General features: G+C 47.6%; 1 protein-coding gene across 1 annotated transcript; it reads left to right on the forward strand.

Annotated features, from left to right (window-relative positions):
* Positions 1-13718: 13718 nt before the first annotated feature.
* LOC148594998 (homeobox protein orthopedia-like) lies at positions 13719-18811 on the forward strand. Its single transcript, XM_088522828.1, has 3 exons — positions 13719-13755; positions 14561-14970; positions 18293-18811. Exons 1-3 carry the CDS (start codon positions 13719-13721, stop codon positions 18809-18811), a joined length of 966 nt encoding a protein of 321 aa, XP_088378954.1.
* The last annotated feature ends 552 nt before the right edge of the window (positions 18812-19363 follow it).

A 19363-nucleotide genomic window follows, 5' to 3' on the forward strand; every position in this document is an offset into this window, starting at 1 on the left:
CTGTCTTTTCTACATACTTCAGTCAACTGCTTCACCAGACATGGCAGCTGAGGGGACAAAGCAGCCCAGCCTTAGCTGACCAGCTGCAGCCTGCATAGCCGTGATCCTGCTTAGCAAATGCCTGAGGTTAGTGAGGGGAGCCTGCAGGCAAGATGTTGAGCTAAAGAGGGGTGTTGGGGAGGAGGGAGGATAAAGTAGAATTAAAAACAACAAAAACCTTCCTTTTTGAAGAAATAATACACATTCTTGAAAAGCAAATCCCCAGGAAAATGAAATATAGCTGCTGACTTCCACAGGAAATGCAGGTCAGCATTAGCATTCCTTAGTGTGATAGGTTCTAGGGTAGGATATTTCATCATGTCTGTGGTTGTCAGGACCCGAACTGTGTTTGCATATTTATTTTTTTCCTAGCTATTTTCTAGTTAACACACACAGTGAAGTAACAAAAGAGCTAAACCCAACATTTTAGAAGGCAGTTTTCAATAGAAAACTTCTCAAGTCTCCTCTTGCGCAGCTGAGATTCCTGTCCTCTGGCTTTAGAGGATGCTCTGATCTATAGTTCTACTGGCAGTCCAAGCAAGAGCCATACAAACCTGGTACATTCACCCGGACACAGGTATTTTTCAACTCATCAGTTCCATTGCGTATTGAAAACAGAAAGCAGCTTCAAAACCCTTCCGTTTGTCCTCCAATTTAAACTCCTTCCTTCACTTGAAAAACCTCCACAACACTCAGGTAATTACTTGTAACTAGCTAATTTACAGGCTGATTGCTTTTGTTATGTTACTTTATTAATTTAAAAAAAAAAAAAAAAAAAAAAACAGCATTTTCCTCCCCAGCAACACTTTCCCAAGGATTCTTTGAAGGTAGGTTTCTTACCTTCAAAAAGTAGTCTCTGACAGCTCTCTGATACAGAACATCTCAAATAAAGTCCCTCACAATAGTCTACGTAAGCAGCAAGACTTATAAATTATTTGCACTACTTTGGGGGTTGTTTTTTTCATGATGTTTATGCTCCAGAGAAAGCTCTAAGATAAGAACTTAATTTTCTCCTGAAAAAAAAACGCATGGTGTAGTTAAGAATCCAGAAAATCCCCACACTTTAGCATGAGACATAGAAAATACACAGTAGGACACACATCCCTTCTTCACCCCTATTCTTCCAACCCTAATTTAATTCCAACAGCTCTAAGTCATGCCTCTCTCTGGGATTTGTAGTCTAGATTGCTTCCTCAAGTCAGATGCTCTTCAGTTATTTCTCCCAAACACAAGCAAAGCTGCTTCCTTTCACCCTTTTGTTCATTAGCCAAACAGCCACTGTTACGGAAATGAGAATAAGAACATGGAAATTCTTTTTACTGGTGGCCAGTGTCCTCAAGAGACCAACCAGACAACCAAAATTTAACACTCACCAACCTATATTGTAAAAAGAAGGCAAGTGGAGTGGTTTGGAAAGTGTATGAAATGGGGTGCAGAGTCTGGGCCGGAAGCACTTATCCAAGGAGCATTCTCACATACAGAGCATTGCTGGACATGGTTTACTGGGATAAAAGACACAACCCACTTTTTTTTTTTCCATTAAAACATTGCTCAGAGTTGAATTAGCCTAATTTCATCAAGATCCCACAATAAAGTTAAAAGGGAGGTTTACTCAGTGAAACCCAGAGTTTCAGAAGCCACAGAGCATCTCTTAAATGCAAGATTTAAGTAAAGGCACAACAAGATAGAATCAAGTGTCCTTCTCTTATTCTGCAGGTGTACGATTAGTTGCAGAGGAAGATATGTACATCTCCAGGGAGATTATGCCCCAGCTTCCGTTAGGAGGTGGCAAGAGCTAACTATACATAAATATGTAGGGTTAAATCCTCAAAAAGATGAAGGTGTTTCAAGAATCACTTTTGGAAGCTCTGCTAAATGCTCTGATGTAAGAAAAGGGAACCATAGAGCACTGAGTCATTCAGTGCAGTTCCACTGAATCCAAGGGCAACCATTTCACAAATGGAAGAGAGGAGGGAAAAACAAAAAAGAAAAAAAAAAGAAAAAAAAAATCCAGTTACAACATGTTTCAATAAGGAAAGAATGCAAGATTCTACATGGCAGCAGCACTTACTTGCAGTTACCTTTTTTTGTAGTGATGCAGCAATACATCATTTCTAGAAAAGATCAATTTTTTGTGTGTGTGTGTGAATTTGATGCAAAAAATGAGCCTAGCTCATAAGACACAGTCAACAGCCCTTACGCTCTCCTTTGTACATGCAAGGTGTCAGCTACAAGCATTATTTTAGGTGCTATATTTTAAAAAAGAAACAAAGCAGAAGGAAAGATTCAGAGGAAAACAGAAAAAAAAAAAGACTTAAAATAAGAAATAAAGGAGTAGCTATGAAAAGATGGAACAAATTTGGAGAGTTTAAGCTGGAGAATACCAAGGGTGGTTATATTTAGGGCAATAGCCTTCAAGCCCATGACAGAATGTGGAGGAAAGGAATAATCTTTTGCATGGCAGAAAGAAGAAGACATGATGGGCTTAAGCTATGGCAAGTGGGGAGAAGTTGGAAGGGTTTGCAGTTTCTCTCTCAAGAAAATGCTATCTAGCAGACAAATCAACCTCTAGATCAGGCTGCCTCAGGAGACAGTTGGAAACACATTGCTAGAGGTCCAAGATTCCTCACTGTCATCGCACACCAGCGACAGGAAAGGCACCTGAAGGTGGACAGAGCAAGGATGTGTCCTGCTGCCAAACCCTCGAGAAAGGCAGGACTCCCCACAAGGGAAGTGAACTGCTCCCAGGTCCTGCTCGCCACAGCAGCAGTGAAGAAGGGCTGCCCAGAGCCCCTCCAGGGAGGGGGTCTCAGCCTTGCCCACCAGACCTGGCAAACCTTCCACTGCACAGTGCAAAGCAGTGGATTGAAAAAAGCTGAAAATGCCCTTCGTCAACAAAAAAAGGCTTCTCTCTTCTATGCATAGTCACAGCTACACTGCTTTACTGTACGGCATGCAGGCCTCACACCAACTGCAAATGATAGACTAAGGACTGCAGAGGAGACTGCATAGGATGTGTGCATCTCCTGCCTCCCTCCTGTTTTTTTAAATACATCTTCAACCACAGTGGGGAAAAAAAAGCACTTAAACTTAGAAAATTACTTCTTAATATGTCCCTCAATCCAGCATTTTGTATTGAATGTCAAAGCTCAGCAAAGTGCAAAATCCAGAACCAATTAGCATAGGCATTACATTTACTGAGAGGAAGAAAAATTTCCTATAGTTTTTCCTAAAAATTTTAGGAAATTAAAAAATTTCCTAAAAATAGTTCCTATAGATGTTACATTTGCCAGAAGGAAACCCACTGACCCACAGAAACAGCCTCAATTAGTAAGGTTAACAGAAGCCATATAGGTTGAAATTGAGAAAAAAAAGGCATATTATTTTTATATCAATTACTACTTGCTCCCCATTTCAACAAAAGGAAATAAAATACTCTCATCCTTCCTAACAATCCAGTGGCCTCCTCCTGCCCTAGCATAATTAGTGACAAATTTCACCACAGCTCTCCATAAGCAATCAAAAAGACTAGCTAATTAAAAAATAATTAGTTTACACAGATGGATGAGAGTGGTTAGATTAGTTTATGAAAATAATGTGAAACTCCTCTAGATGCTTTTAGTGACTCAGCTTCCTGCTGTTTGTGGGTTCTACACTCCCCCAGGCTGAGGGACAGGCAAGAGCACAAGGGCCAGTAGCCAATGCTCAAGGAAAAGGTGTAAAAACATGTGATCTCTGCCCACAGCTGGGAGGCTCCCACACAGATACCAAAGGGAACAGAAGGGGCTCCCTCTCCTGAAGGCTGAATCGTGGCCAATAGTCACTCATAGACCTCACCTCCATGAATGTATCAAATACTATTTATGCAAGTGTAGTGTTTAAGGGGGGGGGGGGGGGGGAAGCATAAGAATCCAGAGATCACCAGAGACTAAATTGCCTTCTAAACAATGTAAAAAGATAGCTAAAATATAACTGTTACACTTAGCTGAGCAAATTAAAAAGCTGTAAACTGAAGTTTTAAACTCTTTTAAATTAAGAAGCTATAAAAGAAAATGAGGTTTTAAGCAGTGGTGCTGAAAAGACACAACTACCTGTACTGAATTAACTGCCCTACTTGTTTTTAAAGCAGACACAGCAGCACCCCTGATTTCTTTGGCCCTGCTATTTGTGGAGCACTACCCCTGGTCCGTGGGAACGTTGAACACAGTGTAAGGTCCTGGCTATTGAGGGCTCACGAGTCACAGAACCCCAGGCTGAAGACATCTGAAACTGCTGCATCCCTTAGTTGCACTAGATGAAAATAAATAAATAAATAAATAAATAAATAAGCTCAAGAAGTGAGCAGAATAAAGGTGTTTTCACATTAAAGCTAACAGAGCCCAGATTACTTGGTCAAAAAAAATAAAATCAATGCAATGTTACCAACATACCGTTCCAACAGCCTACAGAGAGCGAGATGCTGAACCCAGCCCAAGAGCAATTGCACAGATGGCATCTAAAGAGCCATCACGTTAGATGCCCGTTGCGCCAGAGCCTGTACAAATAAAAAGGAGTTATGGTCTCAATATTCATGTGAACAGATGAATGAGACTAGCAAAGACTAAAAAAAAAAGTAACCAAATACCTAAGATTCTTACTCAGAAGGAACTGCATAAAGGAGTTGTGTTGGTGTGGAAAAGAAAGCAACTTTCTGTCCTTAAACTATATTCTTCACAGTAAAATGAGTAATGCTAGACCAGAGCGAAGACACATTGCAGAAATGAAGAGTCAATGTAAAGAAGGTCACACAGTTTTGCTAAGATTGCACATGTCCTGTGGATAAAGAAAAGATTTCAGTCCCATTTGCATTGATCGCCACTCTGTTCACAAACCACTACTCCTTTTGAATGGAAAGCTCAGCTGGAACTGGGCCAATACTCTCACTTTAGTCTTTCAAATATAAAACTTTACCCAAGAATTAAAACATAATCAGCTGTCTATAATTCACAGCACTTCACAGGTGGTTTAACTTTGAGCGATGCACCACCCTTCATACAGATGCCATCCAGAAATAGCCAACCTACTTTTGAGTTTTACTTTTTCCCCACAAAGTACAAAAAAAGAACATGTAAAGAATAAAAACAAATTTGGTCATGGTTTTACAGGCAAAAGCAAAATTCACATGTTGGCCAGATGCTTGATAAGCCAGACATGGACAAACTCTACTTCTCTTTAGAGAGGTTATTAGGTACAGGTTACCAATAGTGCCACAGTTTTGCATTGCTGTTCTTCCAAATCACATAATCTCTCCAAGTTCTGGTTGGCTTTAGCATAAACTAATACCTACAGGATTTAAGTTCTGCTCTGCTGTCTTGCTTAGTTCCGTACTCCCATCCTCCAGCAAAAGTTAAGCGAACAAATTGCTACTGACTGCAGAAGCAAGAAACATTTTATCATAAAATCATGGACTGGTTGAGGTTGGCAGGGACCTCCGGAGATTACCTAGATCATGCTCAAGCAGGGTCACCTAGAGCACGTTGCCCAGGTGTGTGTCCAGGTGGCCACTGAGTATCTCCAAGGATGGAGATGCCACATTCTCAACCTGTCACTGCTCAGTCACGCTCACAGTGAAGTTTTTCCTCACATTCAAAATCATTTTAAAGGGTTGATTCACATGCACAAGTCTCGGAAGTTCTTAAAGAGTTTTAAGAAATGCAGAGCGTAATCATCCCAAGACACCTGAGTATGCAGTGTGCTCTATCATAGACAGTTAATACTGTTAGCCAAGCAGAAGCCATTATCCTCTTAAAAAGAGGAAAATCACACACTGTAAGATTAACACATAAAAAGGTACTTTCAATCTTCAGCTGTTCTTTAAATCTTCAGCACTAGAACTCAGGTTGTCAGCAGTGGGAAATCTGGCAGAAGTGTCCAGAGAGGGAGGGAAAGATGATGAGAAGGAAGAGTGGGGAAACCTCCTGGCAGGTAGTTACACTGACTTCAGACACATAGCTCAAGGCAGAGAATGAATCTGAATGCGTTTTTTGAGCCAGACAGAGAAACATGCCCTTGCAAAACACAACAGCTTCCTGAAAGCACATATTATTTGCCCAAAATGGTACGGAGGCAATATAATCAGAAAGGACCACATGCATTACCATTCAGGATAAAGCTTTTATAATGATGCTACAAGACAAAACACTCACCCTGCTGTCAGCTATTTTTTGAGATACCATTTGGTGAAAGAAGTTTTACAAATGCTTATAAATAGACGGAGCTCTTTTTCCCCCTAGGAATCTCAAAAATCAGGCCAAGGCGCAAACTACTGTTTTCAAACACTGAGTTCAAAAAGGAACACGCCCTGACAGTATCAGGCTATTTTATCGCTGCCTCTCTAATTCTTCCCCTGCAGAGCAGAAGTGTCCTGTTAGTTCTAGTTCTCAGTGTTTTCTGCCTGTGCTAAACTAATTCCGCGTAACCTGAACAGCAAGCAATTTTCACAGAAGCAAATAGCAAGATTAGGTACCTAGTCACCGCAACCTTATTAACCCCTTACATGGCCTCACTTTGCACGGGGTCCTACATAAGTACTATTAACAGAATATCCTGAGCTGGAGTCAGCCAGACCCCACACATCTCCATCTTCCTAAAAAGCGCTAAAGTGGAAGCTGGACATCCCAGCGTATGTCCTCCCTGCATGGACCTCCTTGAAGACCACAAGCCCTCTGCCTCCAGGGATACCGTGACCACACAAAGTGCTCTGCGCGGAAAAAAAAAAAAATCACGTTATGGTTAAAAATGCCATCCTACACCTCTGACTGCTGGCCTTCTCATGCGCCTCAGCTCTTAAAGCTGAGCACAGCTTTCCCTAATTTTTTGTTAATGTCACACAGACCTTTTTCCTAATCAAGAAACTTGACCTTTACTATGCATTGAAGATATTGGGCTGAAAGGAGAAATGTTTTTGGCGATAATAAGTACAAAATGTAGAGCCCATCTCGTATTTATGTTACTGGGGGCACAAGCAAAGAAAGAAAAATAACCTGGCCTTTATTTTATTTTAGCATTTCATATGTAATATGTTTTTTCTTGATTAGATGGAAAAGAACAAAAATGCACCCAATTTCCCACTATTAAAAAGCAACAACGAGGAGGAGGCGAAAGCAAAGCATCGCTTTCCCCTCTGCAGGAAAAAGAGCCAGCATGTAATTTCCCCAGGGGATGGCGGGCAGGTTATCACCCCTTGGCTCCCCTTTCGTTTCATGTAAGTATCCCCTTCGCCCTCGCCAGCCTCGCCGCGGGGTCGGGCACCGTCCCACACGTAGCGGCGCACAGCCCCAACGACCGCCGACAGCGCCTCGGAGGAGCCGCGCTGAGACCGACGACCGTCCCTCCCACTGCACCCGTTCCTCGGGGCTACGGTCCAGACTCATCCTCTCCCTCGGTAGGCCCAGGGGTAGCGGGGCTGCCTCTTTCCGCCACCGCCTCGCACGTGCGCGGCAAGTGGCCGCGGCGGGTGAGGGGGGGAAGTGTGATGGCGGCCGCTTGCGGGGGCTGTTGCCGGTTTTGCTAAGATGACTCGATTTTAACCTGCTTTGCCATTCGCTCCTGCTTTTACTACGCGTAGAGGGGAGCTGGCGCCCTCACAGTTTCCCCCTGTGGTTTCAGGGATGCTTGAAGGAGCCGTGATGGTGGCAGGGCCGTGCCCATAGCTCTGGCAAATGCTGCTTTGAGGGGAGTTGCCTCTGGGGCTGCCCCGGAGAAGATGGACGGGCTCGGATGGTGAGGTCGAAATAGAAAAAAATAACGATAGCTGTAATAACGGCAAGAGCCGTCACTCCCCGATGCGGGGAGCAGCGGGCGAAGGCAGCCACTGCGCAAGAAGATGGCGCTGTGAAGCGCCGCCACCGCTCACGACGCCAACAGCCGCGCCGACGGCTTTTGGGGAATTAGGAGCAAATAAGCGAGGCGCCTCCGGCAGCGAGAGGGGCCCGGGGGCCCCCGCGGCTGCTGACCGGGAGGGAGGGAGAGTTAGAGGGCGAGCAGCGGGGCGAGCGGGCAGGCAGAACACGCCGGGACCGCGGCGCAGGAGTCCGCGGCGCTTTCGATATTTTGTGCAACTCCCAATATTCGCCGAAGCCTCATTACCACCTCTTAATGAGACCCCTTTACTCCGTGACGTGCAACCGCTCCATCTCATCAAGGAAATAGGTTTCCAATGCTGATTATTTTATTTACAGACATAATTATATTTCTTTCGGCTGAATCACGGTTTAATCGAGCCCACATGGAGGGCAGCAGCACTAATTACAGCGGGAGATGCGGTGGCGGCGGCGGCTCTTCGCCTGCCCGGCCGGAGCGGGCCGGGGAGGTGGTCTCAACACAACAACTTATCGCTTCTAATTCCCCGACTGTCACCAAATCACCTGCACGAAACAAGAACCTAATTTGTTAAGCTGTCATTTCTGCAGATGGAAGATCGATTTTCTCTTTAGATTTCTCTAATTGAGTGAATATAGACGCCCCGAATTAGCCGCGCTTGGGCAAGGGAGAAAGGGAAGGGGGAGAGGAGGGAGAAAAAAAAATAAGAATAAAAGTCAACAAAAAATCATCCTTGTAAAATAAGCCATATTAGCTCCAGAATTGCCCCCCAAATAATAAGGGAAGGTGGATCGAAAGGTCCCCGATTGAGTGACAGTCGTATTTCTGGAACTAACTGGGTTTTAAAAGCAAAGGGCAGGACGTCTGGAGAATGCTAAGTAACGGCGTGCAGGAGACGGCTGAGCTCTGAAATTGCTTACAGAATTGCATTTGTTTTAATTTTATTAAAAGTCACTCCTCCTCTCCAGAATGCGTGAAAATATCTACTTTCCACTCAGATACACCGCATTAACTTGTTGGAGGCGAATTTGTTTGTTTGTCTATTTTATTTATTTGCCAGATAAGATTGATGCAGTCTTATTAGCGCTATATCTAGTTATAGGAAGAGATAAGGATGAGATGTTTTCTTTTTATTCCAATTACTAGACTTGTCACCTAACTGGATAACTAATATATGATTATTTATCTTGAGTAAATAGAAATCAGAAAAGCAGCGAACTTAACACATACAAGCAAAAATATGTATGTTCCTTATTATTATATACCACCTATGTAATTGAAGAGATTAAAAATACGGTGTTAAAAATGAGAGAGTTAAATACTCCAAGTCAGTCAGCGATGTACATTCTTTCATTGCTATGCCTGGGTGTTTATTTATCCGGCCATTTGGGGAGATTTCGGATATATATTATATATATATAAAATCTTCAAATTTCAGGAGGAATAATTTTCCTGGAATCTTCCTAAAAACAAAGACGTATCTTAAAAATGCTGTATACTACCGTTCTCCTCGCTTTCGGGCTAATGCCGATAATTCGTGCATGATTGGAAAAGCTGCAATAGCCTGCGTTATGCTTGGGGTCGTTTTCTATAAGTTTCTCAACTTGCTACCCTGCTAGAAGGTTCTGCACCCATACGCACAGAGTGGGAGGGAGGAGAGGAGGTGACTCTTATATACGGAGTTTGCATTTGGACGGGAGAGGGTGGAGGGGTGTCAGACGTACCTTTTATTAAAATATCTTTTTCCCATAAAAGCCTGGTTGTCGTCGTTGTGATGAAAATTAATTGATAGGAGCCGTCCTTCCCATGTGAGCAGGGAATGCGCGGAGCTGCCCGTGAGCCCGCCTGAGGGGCACATACCCACAGGCACGTAAATAAGCACGCGGGAAACCCTTGTTTGAAACTAGGTGACAAGAGGCTCGCGCGTCCCTTGCTGTGCTCAGAAAGGCGATTTTTCGGAACCTCTGACGGCCGCGCTTCGTATCAGCTGCGCTGCTTCTTGCCTCGGATGTGTTTAAACTTCAAAAAGTTGTTTCCGAGGAAGGGTGTTTATTACAGCTACAAACCGCTGCACGCAGACTAATGCTATAAAGCGGCAATGATCGTCATATTTAGCTCTGACTAGAATGACTAAATTGGGATCTGCAGCTGCTGGCAGCCTTGTCCACTTCCGAATAAGACATATTTTTCGAAATGGTTGATTGAAATAAAAACACGTGTTTGTGTTTTTCCATTTCTTAACTCCATATTACGCCTAACGAAAGGATATAGTTTGATTTGTCATTTGTGTTTAGGCTATGCCGATGTGAAAAAGTAAACAGGAGCCTAAGTCACTTGATTTGTTTTCCGTAAGCAAATAACACTCAAAAGCATAGATGTAATTTGCAATGAATTAAAATTGATCCTTTTCGTCAAGCAAGAAAATAGGGAAATGTGAGGTCGTTAATTATTGAGGGAGGCGCTTTTCATCAAAGCGAACAATGTTACAATGCAGCACGGAGGAGCAGGAATATGAATAGTAATGTCCTATATTTCAGCACTACTGTCTGAAACGCCAGGAAGGAAAAAAAAAAAAAAAAAGGCAGCACAAGCAAGCGAGGCAACCCGAAGCTGCTTTTGGTAAACGCTGGGAGCGTGTGCTAAGTGTAAAAAGCCATTACGGCGCTCTGCATACAGCGCCCCCCTTAGCTGGGTCGATGCTCTATAAATACTATACATAAAATATCAAATTACAAACCTTATCAACCATTTACGCCCAGCCACCCTGCTGACTTTAGCAGTTTAACCTTATTTCACCGCGTTTCTTGCTCCAAATATAATTATTCTGGGGGGGGGGGGGGGGGAAAGAAAGAGAGAGAAGGTTCTGTTTCTAAATCAGAGCAGAATTGGTTAAATACACTTGTTTATATTACAGCCTCATTCAATCAGGGGTTGAGTTTCGCTAGGAAGAGGAGGGCGACGGAGGGGAGGTGGAAAGTTCTTCCCCCACTTTTCCCAGGGTCACAAGGCCGGGGATTTGGGCTATTTTGCTTCCCAACGCGACTCGCGTCCTCGCCCTCGTTCCGGTCCCAGCCGCGGCCGGTAGCGGAGCGCGGAGCAGGCGGCGGCGGCGACCCCGGTATCGGGCCCGCCGGGCGGAAGGGAAAGGGAAGGGAGGGGTGGGGGAAATGATTTCCCTGGCCTAGCCCCTTGGCAGGCACTCCTGCACGAATTCAATCTCTATTTTTTATGAGAAGTAAAATAAATTTGCCGTCTAAATAAATTTTATTAGGGCAACCAACATATTTTCTGGTAGTTCCCTTTGTTCCAGTTCTACGTGTTTTAACAATCTAAAACCTATCTATTTGGGGAAAATCACTGGATCCGTCATAGAAAATCCTTTTACTTTGATCTGGAGTGATTTCTGAAGACACCCGGAATATTTTGGGCCGTTGCGCTAAAGCCTTCGCTTGTTAGGAACATGATCATGCGGTGAATACCTTAAATTATAGCGGGGAGCGGACTTGACTGGCAGTTTTCTGGCTACACTGGGAAAATGGAAAGATGACGGGGAATAAACTCCCTGTAAATACATCTGCACTGCCCCGGTGAACTGCGGCACTTGACAAAACGGGAGCGCGCGGAAGTTTAGGCCATGAGGGGTTTTACATAAACCTCCCTGTCATTCCCTCCGTGACACGCCGAAGTGCCAGGCGGGCTCGCTCTTCCCTCTCCTGCAGACTTCCCGCTCTCATTTCCCCCCTTCCCCGAAGACGTCTGTGCTCCGAAGTCTTGGAAGAAATGATTTAGTTTGTTTATACTGCTATAAAAATCAAGAGCAATAGAAAAGTCATAAAACGAAGCGCGTTATCAATCACCCCGCAACATTGTTATTCAGCAGTTACTAACAGAGATTGATAATGCTCCGATTTCATCCCATTGTTAATTGCGCTGTTGTGCCTGCACATTAACTCTTACACATTTATTTATCGACCTGAAACGCACAACAACGCGGCAGAGGCGGCCGCCCCCGCGCAGCCCGCGCGGCGCTCCCGCGCTTTGGCTCGGAGCAGCGCGGCTAAAATAATTTCCAGCCGAAAACGCAATGGAACGAAACGCGCCCCCCACCTCAAACCCGGGCAACCTGCAAAAATAGATAGATAAAATAAAATAAAATAAAATAAAATAAAATAAAATAAAATAAAATAAAATAAAATAAAATAAAATAAAATAAAATCCCCGATCTCCCTCCCCACTGCCGCTTTTTTAAACTTTTCTTCCTTTCTCCGTCTCCCGATCTAACTCGAGGCCCGGCTCTGCTTTTTCCCGGGGCCGCCGCGCCGATCGCCCACGTTCACCGCAGCAGCCTTGGAAGCGGCCGTGCAACATTGATGTAGCTAGAGAGCTGAGCAGGGAGCGGGCAAAAAAAAAAAAAAAAAAAAAAAAAAAAAAAAAAAAAAGAGAGAGAGAGAGAGAAGAGTAAAACTGCCTTGCGGATCGCCTAGCCGAAACCCCGCACGTCTGAGTGGCGAACGAACCCCCTCTTGCATCTGTTCGCGTGCAGCATTTACGCATTTACACTGTTTTCTGTAAGTCAATTGGATAGCGGGAAAGAAAAGGACGAAAAAGAAAAGCCATTGGCGCTGTGTTATTTAACACAGACTTCACTGGGCTCCCTTTTTGGTGGAAACTTTATTTGCACTAAATGAATAATCTTAATTGCATCACTTTTGAATTAAAAATCAATGCTAATCAAGTTGGAAGTAGTAAATATCAGTTTTCATTGTGCTTGGGTAGAGGGTATTTTTCTTGTTTTGCAAATAAAAATACAAGTCAAATAACTTTAAAAGGGCATTATGTTCTGCTAAATGGATTGTTTAGAAGCGGATCAGGAATGGTACAGAATTTTGCACTTAATTTCTTCAGTTATCGTTTACAATAAGAACCTCTTGGCTTGACAGCCAAGTCTAAACAGTAGTAAATTAGTACAAATTTATACTGATTTTACTCTAATAATCGTAATAAAAACTTATAGATTTGGCACTAATTGCATAAATGCCTAATGATCTTGAAAATTGCTCTGGTTAGAAATATATTACTAATCTAAACTTTGTTGTTGGGTGGCTTTGAAAAATCAGAGCATTAGGAATGGTTCGCTTCCTTGGTGCAAAAAAAAAATAAAATAAAATAAAAGCACTTCAAGTCGTTCGAGTAAGTTTAGCGCATTCGGGAGGAAAATAAAACGCGCTCCACTTTATTTACTGCTTCGCGTCGAGTTCGCGGCCGCGCCGCACTCGCAAAGTTTCGTATCGCGGGGCAGGCTGCGGGGCGCACGCACGCGGCACGAGCCACGCGCTGCCACCGCCGCTCCGCGCAGGGAGCGGAGACCCTGCCCTGCCCGGGGCTCCCGCCGGGGCGGCCGAGGGTGGCGCAGTGCCCCGCGGTTCCGCGCGCGCACTTCGCACTTACATCCCGCGGGCCGGCGGGTCTCCGTGAGGAGGCCGAGGGAGTGGCGGGCGGGGCGGCCGGGCGGGCGCGCCGGGGGCAGCGGGAGCGGGCGGGCGGAGCGGAGCGGGCGCGGCGGGCCCTGCCATTTGCCGCTGCCCTCCTGATTGGTCCCCGTGCCGAGCCGCTCACTGCTCCGCTGGAGTGTTAAGCACCTCCCCGTCTCTCTAAAGGACATTATAATACAAGAGACCCCCTTTTTAACCACACACCGAATTTTCTTTCATTTAGGCGATATATATATATACATAAAAATATCTTATATCTGTTTTAAATAACTTAAAGGCCGCTAAAATTTGGGGGGGACCAGCCTTCGCCCTGGAGCGCGCTGCGCGATGCTGTCTCACGCCGACCTCCTGGACGCGCGGCTCGGTGAGTGTCCCCCGCCCCGGCGGCGGCGCCTGCCAGGAAAACGCGGCAGGAAATTGACTATTTGTTCCTTATTTTACCTTAATGCGATCTAAATGGGCTAATTCATTTTAAAGCAATTGTACTGTATTAAAGTTTAATTGGATTTAACATCGTCTTAAAAAAAAGAGGGGGGGGGAAGACCTATGGAGTATGTAGATCCAGAGTGAGTGGATCATTTAATTTCTCTCTTCCCTGATTTTTAATATATATACATACCCACAAGCTATTACTATTCTCATCATCGTCATTATTTGAGGACAGATGAGCTCCATGGTATTTATGAAGGAGACTGGGATGGCCTTTTCCCGCTTGCCCGCTTGCTTCCCTCTCCCCTTGCCTTCTTTTAAGAACAGGAATCTCTCTGTGGCCGTGTTCGTGGTGATCCAGGTGCTGGTTGGGAGCGACGGAGGCGGGAGCGGGACGGGTGGCCGCGGTGGGGGAGTCCCACCACGGCGGCAAAGCTCCCGGCAGGAAGGGCGATTTCTCTCTCATTCTTTCCTTCCTTCTTTCGTGCTTCCTTTCATCAGCCCCACGGAAAACCCGAGCCAAACCCGGCCGAACTTGCCCTCCCCTCCTTCCCCTCCCTCGGTTTCGCCAGAGGAGGCCCTGCGGGGAGCTGCTTATTTAAGCAGGAAGAGCCGTTTCGCGGTGTAAAGTTTTTGCTTCCCTCTCTCCAAGTTGCGCCGGGCAGCGAGGAGTCCGCGCGGGCCGGGGCAGCGGCTGGGCCGAGCGGGAGGACGTGACCGCAGCTCCTTTGCCTCTGCAGGGATGAAAGATGCGGCCGAGCTGCTGGGACACCGGGAGGCGGTGAAGTGTCGCCTGGGCGTAGGGGGCTCGGACCCAGGGGGGCTCCCCGGCGACATGGCCCCCAACTCGGACACGGTGGAAGGGACCACCCTGCTGCCGGGGGAGGACATCACCACGGTGGGATCCAACCCCAGCTCCTTAGCCGTGAGCGCCAAAGACGCCGATAAGCAGCAGGGCCCGCAGGGCGGCCAGGCGCCCGGCCAGGCGGGCCAGCAGCAGGGGCAGCAGAAGCAGAAGCGGCACCGCACGCGCTTCACGCCGGCGCAACTCAACGAGCTGGAGCGGAGCTTCGCCAAGACCCACTACCCGGACATCTTCATGCGCGAGGAGCTGGCCCTGCGCATCGGCCTCACCGAGTCCCGGGTGCAGGTAGGAGCCGCCCCCCGCAGTCCCGGCCCCTTCCCGGCTACCGCGCCAGGCTCTCACCGTGCCCGGAGCGCAGCCGCCGCCGCCGGGAAACCTGCCCCGACAGCAACAGTTCAGGCAGAGAAACCCTGAATCCCTCCTCACTCCTTCCCACGCGCGAGGGCGAAGCCGTCCCGGATGGAGAAGAGGGCGTCCCGGGGTGCCGCCGCACTAGCACTATCCTCATCCTCAATCCCACTCAGGGAAGCGAAGAATAAACCCGCTCCTGGAACCGCTGTCCAGGGTGCTAGTGCCGCCGGCGCGACCCGGCCCGGCTGCCGCGGTTCGGGCGGGTGGGTCGCGGAGCGCGCGGGGGCTGCAGGGGACAGCGGGGAGGAGAGGCGCGAGGCGGCCCCTCGAGGAGCGCGCCTGCGCTGCGGATCTGCGCGTTCCCGCGCCGGCTTTTGTAAGGACTGCGGGAGCCGGCAGGAGCGGGTAGCTTGCACGTGCAGCATTTTCTGCCGTCTAAAGAGCCCCTATATATGTGTATATATATGTGTGCGTGCGTGTATATGCATGCGGAGCCTCCCGGCGGGGAGGGCCGCGTAGCATGGCCCCTGCAAGCAACCGAGTCCTGCCCCGAAAGCAGCTCCGCTCCGGGACGTCACGGGCCGCTCTCGAAAAGCAAAGCGAGCAGAGTCAACCTATAGCGGGCTGTAACTAGTTCAAATTAAGAACGAAATTAGGTTCACACATAAATATAATTGGACAACCGACTTTATGAAAAAAAGAAACGAGGTCTATTAAACTTTATTGGTTTTCCCAAAGGTTAATAATACCAATTTCAATATTAGGTGTGGTAAATTAAGTAAAAAAATAAAATGGAAATAGTTATTTTCTAACACCACATCAAAGAAATGCGTAGGGAGAAAGACAAAGTGTTTTAATGGTCTCGGCATAATCCTAAACGAATGATAATAGCTCAAGATTGCTGATAAAAACAGTTTAATAGAGTGGCAATTTAAATATTTTTACAATAATGTTCTGTAGTTTAAAAAGCAATCAGATCAACATAACCTTCTTAATTAACACTTCAAAATGATTAACATTATGTAATCTAATGGAAAATAATTTATGTAAAATGTATTTGCTTCACAAGCCACTGTATCACTGCTCCTTGACCAAATTTAAATTAAATAGTAATTGGCTTACGTTCTTATATGAGTACTTTATAGTTTTCTTTATAATTAACAGATTGCCTACACGGTTTTCGCAGTATGCGGGTCCCATGCTGATTAAGAAATGATCTAAATAGTTATTTTTTAGCGGCTGTATATGTTTTTAAGGGGTTTAGATCCGAGGATAAATTGCCTCTTTTTTTTTCGTTTTAGATCTATATTTAATGTATATGATATATTTAAATAATTATTAATGCGGATGGTGCTTAAACGGGAACTCAATTCCATGTCTGATATTGCTCTGCTTTTCAGGCTGGTGTAATAAAACCATTCTTTTTATGGCATGCCATTATTAGAAACCAATTTCAGAATTATTTATAACCTGGAATGGCTTATTAAGCAGCAATGCGAGAATCATGCAAATTACGCGATCAAATGCAATATAATAAGCATAATCATTAGTCTCTAGCACGGATTAATTAACCTTCAATATTTATTTACATAAAAACCAAATCAGTGAAATAACTTCTGCACAGTCAGGCTTGCCTTTCAATATTTTATACGAACAAAAATAATGTGCTGTAATTCCATTGAATGTGTCCCCCACAATGGTCCCGTCACCTACCACATCTTAATAGGGGACAAGCTGAGAGTATTTTCTAGTTTTTTAATGGAATGAGAAATTGCATTTTCTTCCTCTCCCAGCACTATTAAAGTGTAATGAATTCGGTCCAGAGTTCACGGCTGGCTGATCGAAATGAACCTGAGATCTGAGCTTTAATACAGCTCTCCAGATTTCCTACCAAATCTTGACATTAATCATCTGCTGGATTCCAATGAGATCTTCATAAAATTTCGGCTCCCGAAAAATAAATAAATAAAATAAATAAATACATAAATACATAAATAAATAAAAGGAAATAAAACAGATATTTTCTCCCCCTATTTCTAACCCATTTATAGCTGGGGAATTAAACGGACTATATATTTTAAAATACATTTATAGTACGTCTATATTACTGTAACAGTAGATATCAGCAAAGTAGATTTTTAGATTCCAACCTCCATTAGATTCTCACTGTTGTATTAACAATTTTCAGGGACTAGTTGCATTTTAAAAAGGGGTCCAAAGTTGCCAAGTGCCTGCGGTTAATATATTTCTGGAGTTGTCATGTGTGCGTTTTCAAAATCTCCCCCAGGCTTTCCCTGCGTTTTCATCTGTCATGCACTAGTTTTCAACTGGAAACATTCACGTTTTAAAAACATATGCGGCACAGCTATGAAGTGAGGCGATCAGACCTGATGGAGGTTCTTTACAACACCAGTAAACCATGAAACATAAAAAGATTTTGTAGCCGCTATTTAACTATTAGCCCTAAAACATAATAGAACGCGATTTTTTTCGACGGTTCAGGCAGCACTGAGCTCCGCCGCAGCCGCTCGGTGTCGCTAATGGCCGCCCGCCTCTCCCGGCCGCGAGGCGTGGCGAGCCCTAGGCGGCCCCGCGAGTGCAGCGGCTTCTCCCCGCAGAGACACGCGGGGGGGCGCTGATAGAGGCACAGCCAGGCCCACGGACTCGCCTCGACGCGGCGTCGTTGCTGCGAGCAGAGCACGTGATTTCCAAAAAAAACCCACCCTTGCTCACACCCAGCCCGTTCCTAGCAGCGCGGGCGGCCGGGCCGAGGGGTCTGCGCGGAGCCGCCGTCCCGGCGCGGGGCGCTCCCTCACGCGGGCGGCCGGGGGCTGCTCCTCGGTTCAGCCTCGCTCCCCTCCGCCGCCGCCAAAACCTGCAGCGGCTCTTCCGAGCAACTTGCGGAGCTGCGGCGGGGGGTTCGCAGGGGCGGTGAGGGGACCGCGAGGGGAGCGGGGCTCGAGATGTACAGGGAGGACGCGTGTGGGAGCCGCGGGTCGCTGAGCCGCGCCACAGTCCCAGTGTGGCGAGCGCGACCCGCGGGCGACGCCCGCCTCCCCGCCCGGCTGCCGCGACGCCTGCAAGGCTCCGCGGGGGCCGGCGCGGAACGGGCAGCTCCCTCCTCCCTGCGGCGCCTCCTGGCGGCGTCCGCGACCACAAGTCGCTAACGGTCTTTCCCGCCGCGCCCACACACTAGCGGTCGCTCCCGCCTCGCGTGAGGGCCGCTAACAGTGTCTCTCGCCCCGGGCGCGCGCAGGTCTGGTTCCAGAACCGCCGGGCCAAGTGGAAGAAACGCAAGAAGACGACGAACGTGTTCCGCGCCCCGGGCACGCTGCTGCCCACGCCGGGGCTGCCGCAGTTCCCCTCGGCTGCTGCCGCCATGGGCGACAGCCTGTGCTCCTTCCACGCCAACGACACGCGCTGGGCCGCCGCCGCCATGCCGGGCGTGTCTCAGCTGCCGCTGCCACCGGCACTGGGCAGGCAGCAGGCCATGGCGCAGTCTCTGTCCCAGTGCAGCCTGGCGGCGGGGCCGCCGCCCAACTCCATGGGCCTTTCCAACAGCCTGGCGGGCTCCAACGGCGCCGGGCTCCAGTCGCACCTCTACCAGCCCGCTTTCCCCGGCATGGTCCCCGCCTCTCTGTCCGGCCCCAGCAACGTGACGGGCTCGCCGCAGCTCTGCAGCTCCCCGGACAGCAGCGACGTGTGGCGGGGAACCAGCATCGCCTCGCTCCGCCGCAAAGCACTAGAGCACACAGTCTCCATGAGCTTCACCTAATGGCCGTCCCCGCGCTGCCGCCGCCTCGCCCCGCACCCCCGCCTCGCCTCTCCCGCCTGCTCCGGTTCGGCCCGGACGCCTCGCCCGGCTCGCCACAGTGCCCACTCAGGATCTGGAATCAGACGTCAACGGACTGGTCTGTGGCCCGGGAAACCCGCACACGGGCGTCCCGCAGCCCCCGACGGGCGCCCCGGGAGCGGCGGCCACCCGCGAGCCTCCCCTGCCTCCCTCCCTCCCCGCCTGCCCTGGCAGCGGAAGAGAAGCAGCCGCAAGGACTCACTGGGCGTCTGGGGTCACCCCTGGCTCCCGCTGCCTCCCTCCCTCGCCCCCAGCCTTTCGCCACCTCCCCGGCTCTTCCTCCCGGCTGTCTGAAGGGCTTTGCAAAGAAATGCGGTTTTTCTGTTGTTTTCTTTTCATCTCCCTATTATTATTATTATTACTATTATCTGTCCAAGAGCAGCAGTCCCCCGCCGGCCCCATCCGCAGCTAGTGCAGCGGGCGCCGGGCGCGCTCGTGAGCGGCACGAAAAACTCAGAGGGAACCAAATCCGTT

Source organism: Tinamus guttatus, unplaced genomic scaffold (assembly GCF_059628265.1).
Source record: "Tinamus guttatus ecotype Peru unplaced genomic scaffold, ASM5962826v1 Tinamus_guttatus_pri_ptg000168l, whole genome shotgun sequence".
Classification (NCBI taxonomy): domain Eukaryota; kingdom Metazoa; phylum Chordata; class Aves; order Tinamiformes; family Tinamidae; genus Tinamus; species Tinamus guttatus.

Excerpts from the sequence above, each read along its gene's own strand:
- LOC148594998 (XM_088522828.1), top strand. The coding sequence starts at position 13,719 with ATGCTGTCTCACGCCGACCTCCTGGACGCGCGGCTCG. Across the intron at positions 13,756-14,560 it reads CCTCCTGGACGCGCGGCTCG|GGATGAAAGATGCGGCCGAG; the intron begins GTGAGTGTCCCC and ends TTGCCTCTGCAG. Across the intron at positions 14,971-18,292 it reads TCACCGAGTCCCGGGTGCAG|GTCTGGTTCCAGAACCGCCG; the intron begins GTAGGAGCCGCC and ends GGGCGCGCGCAG.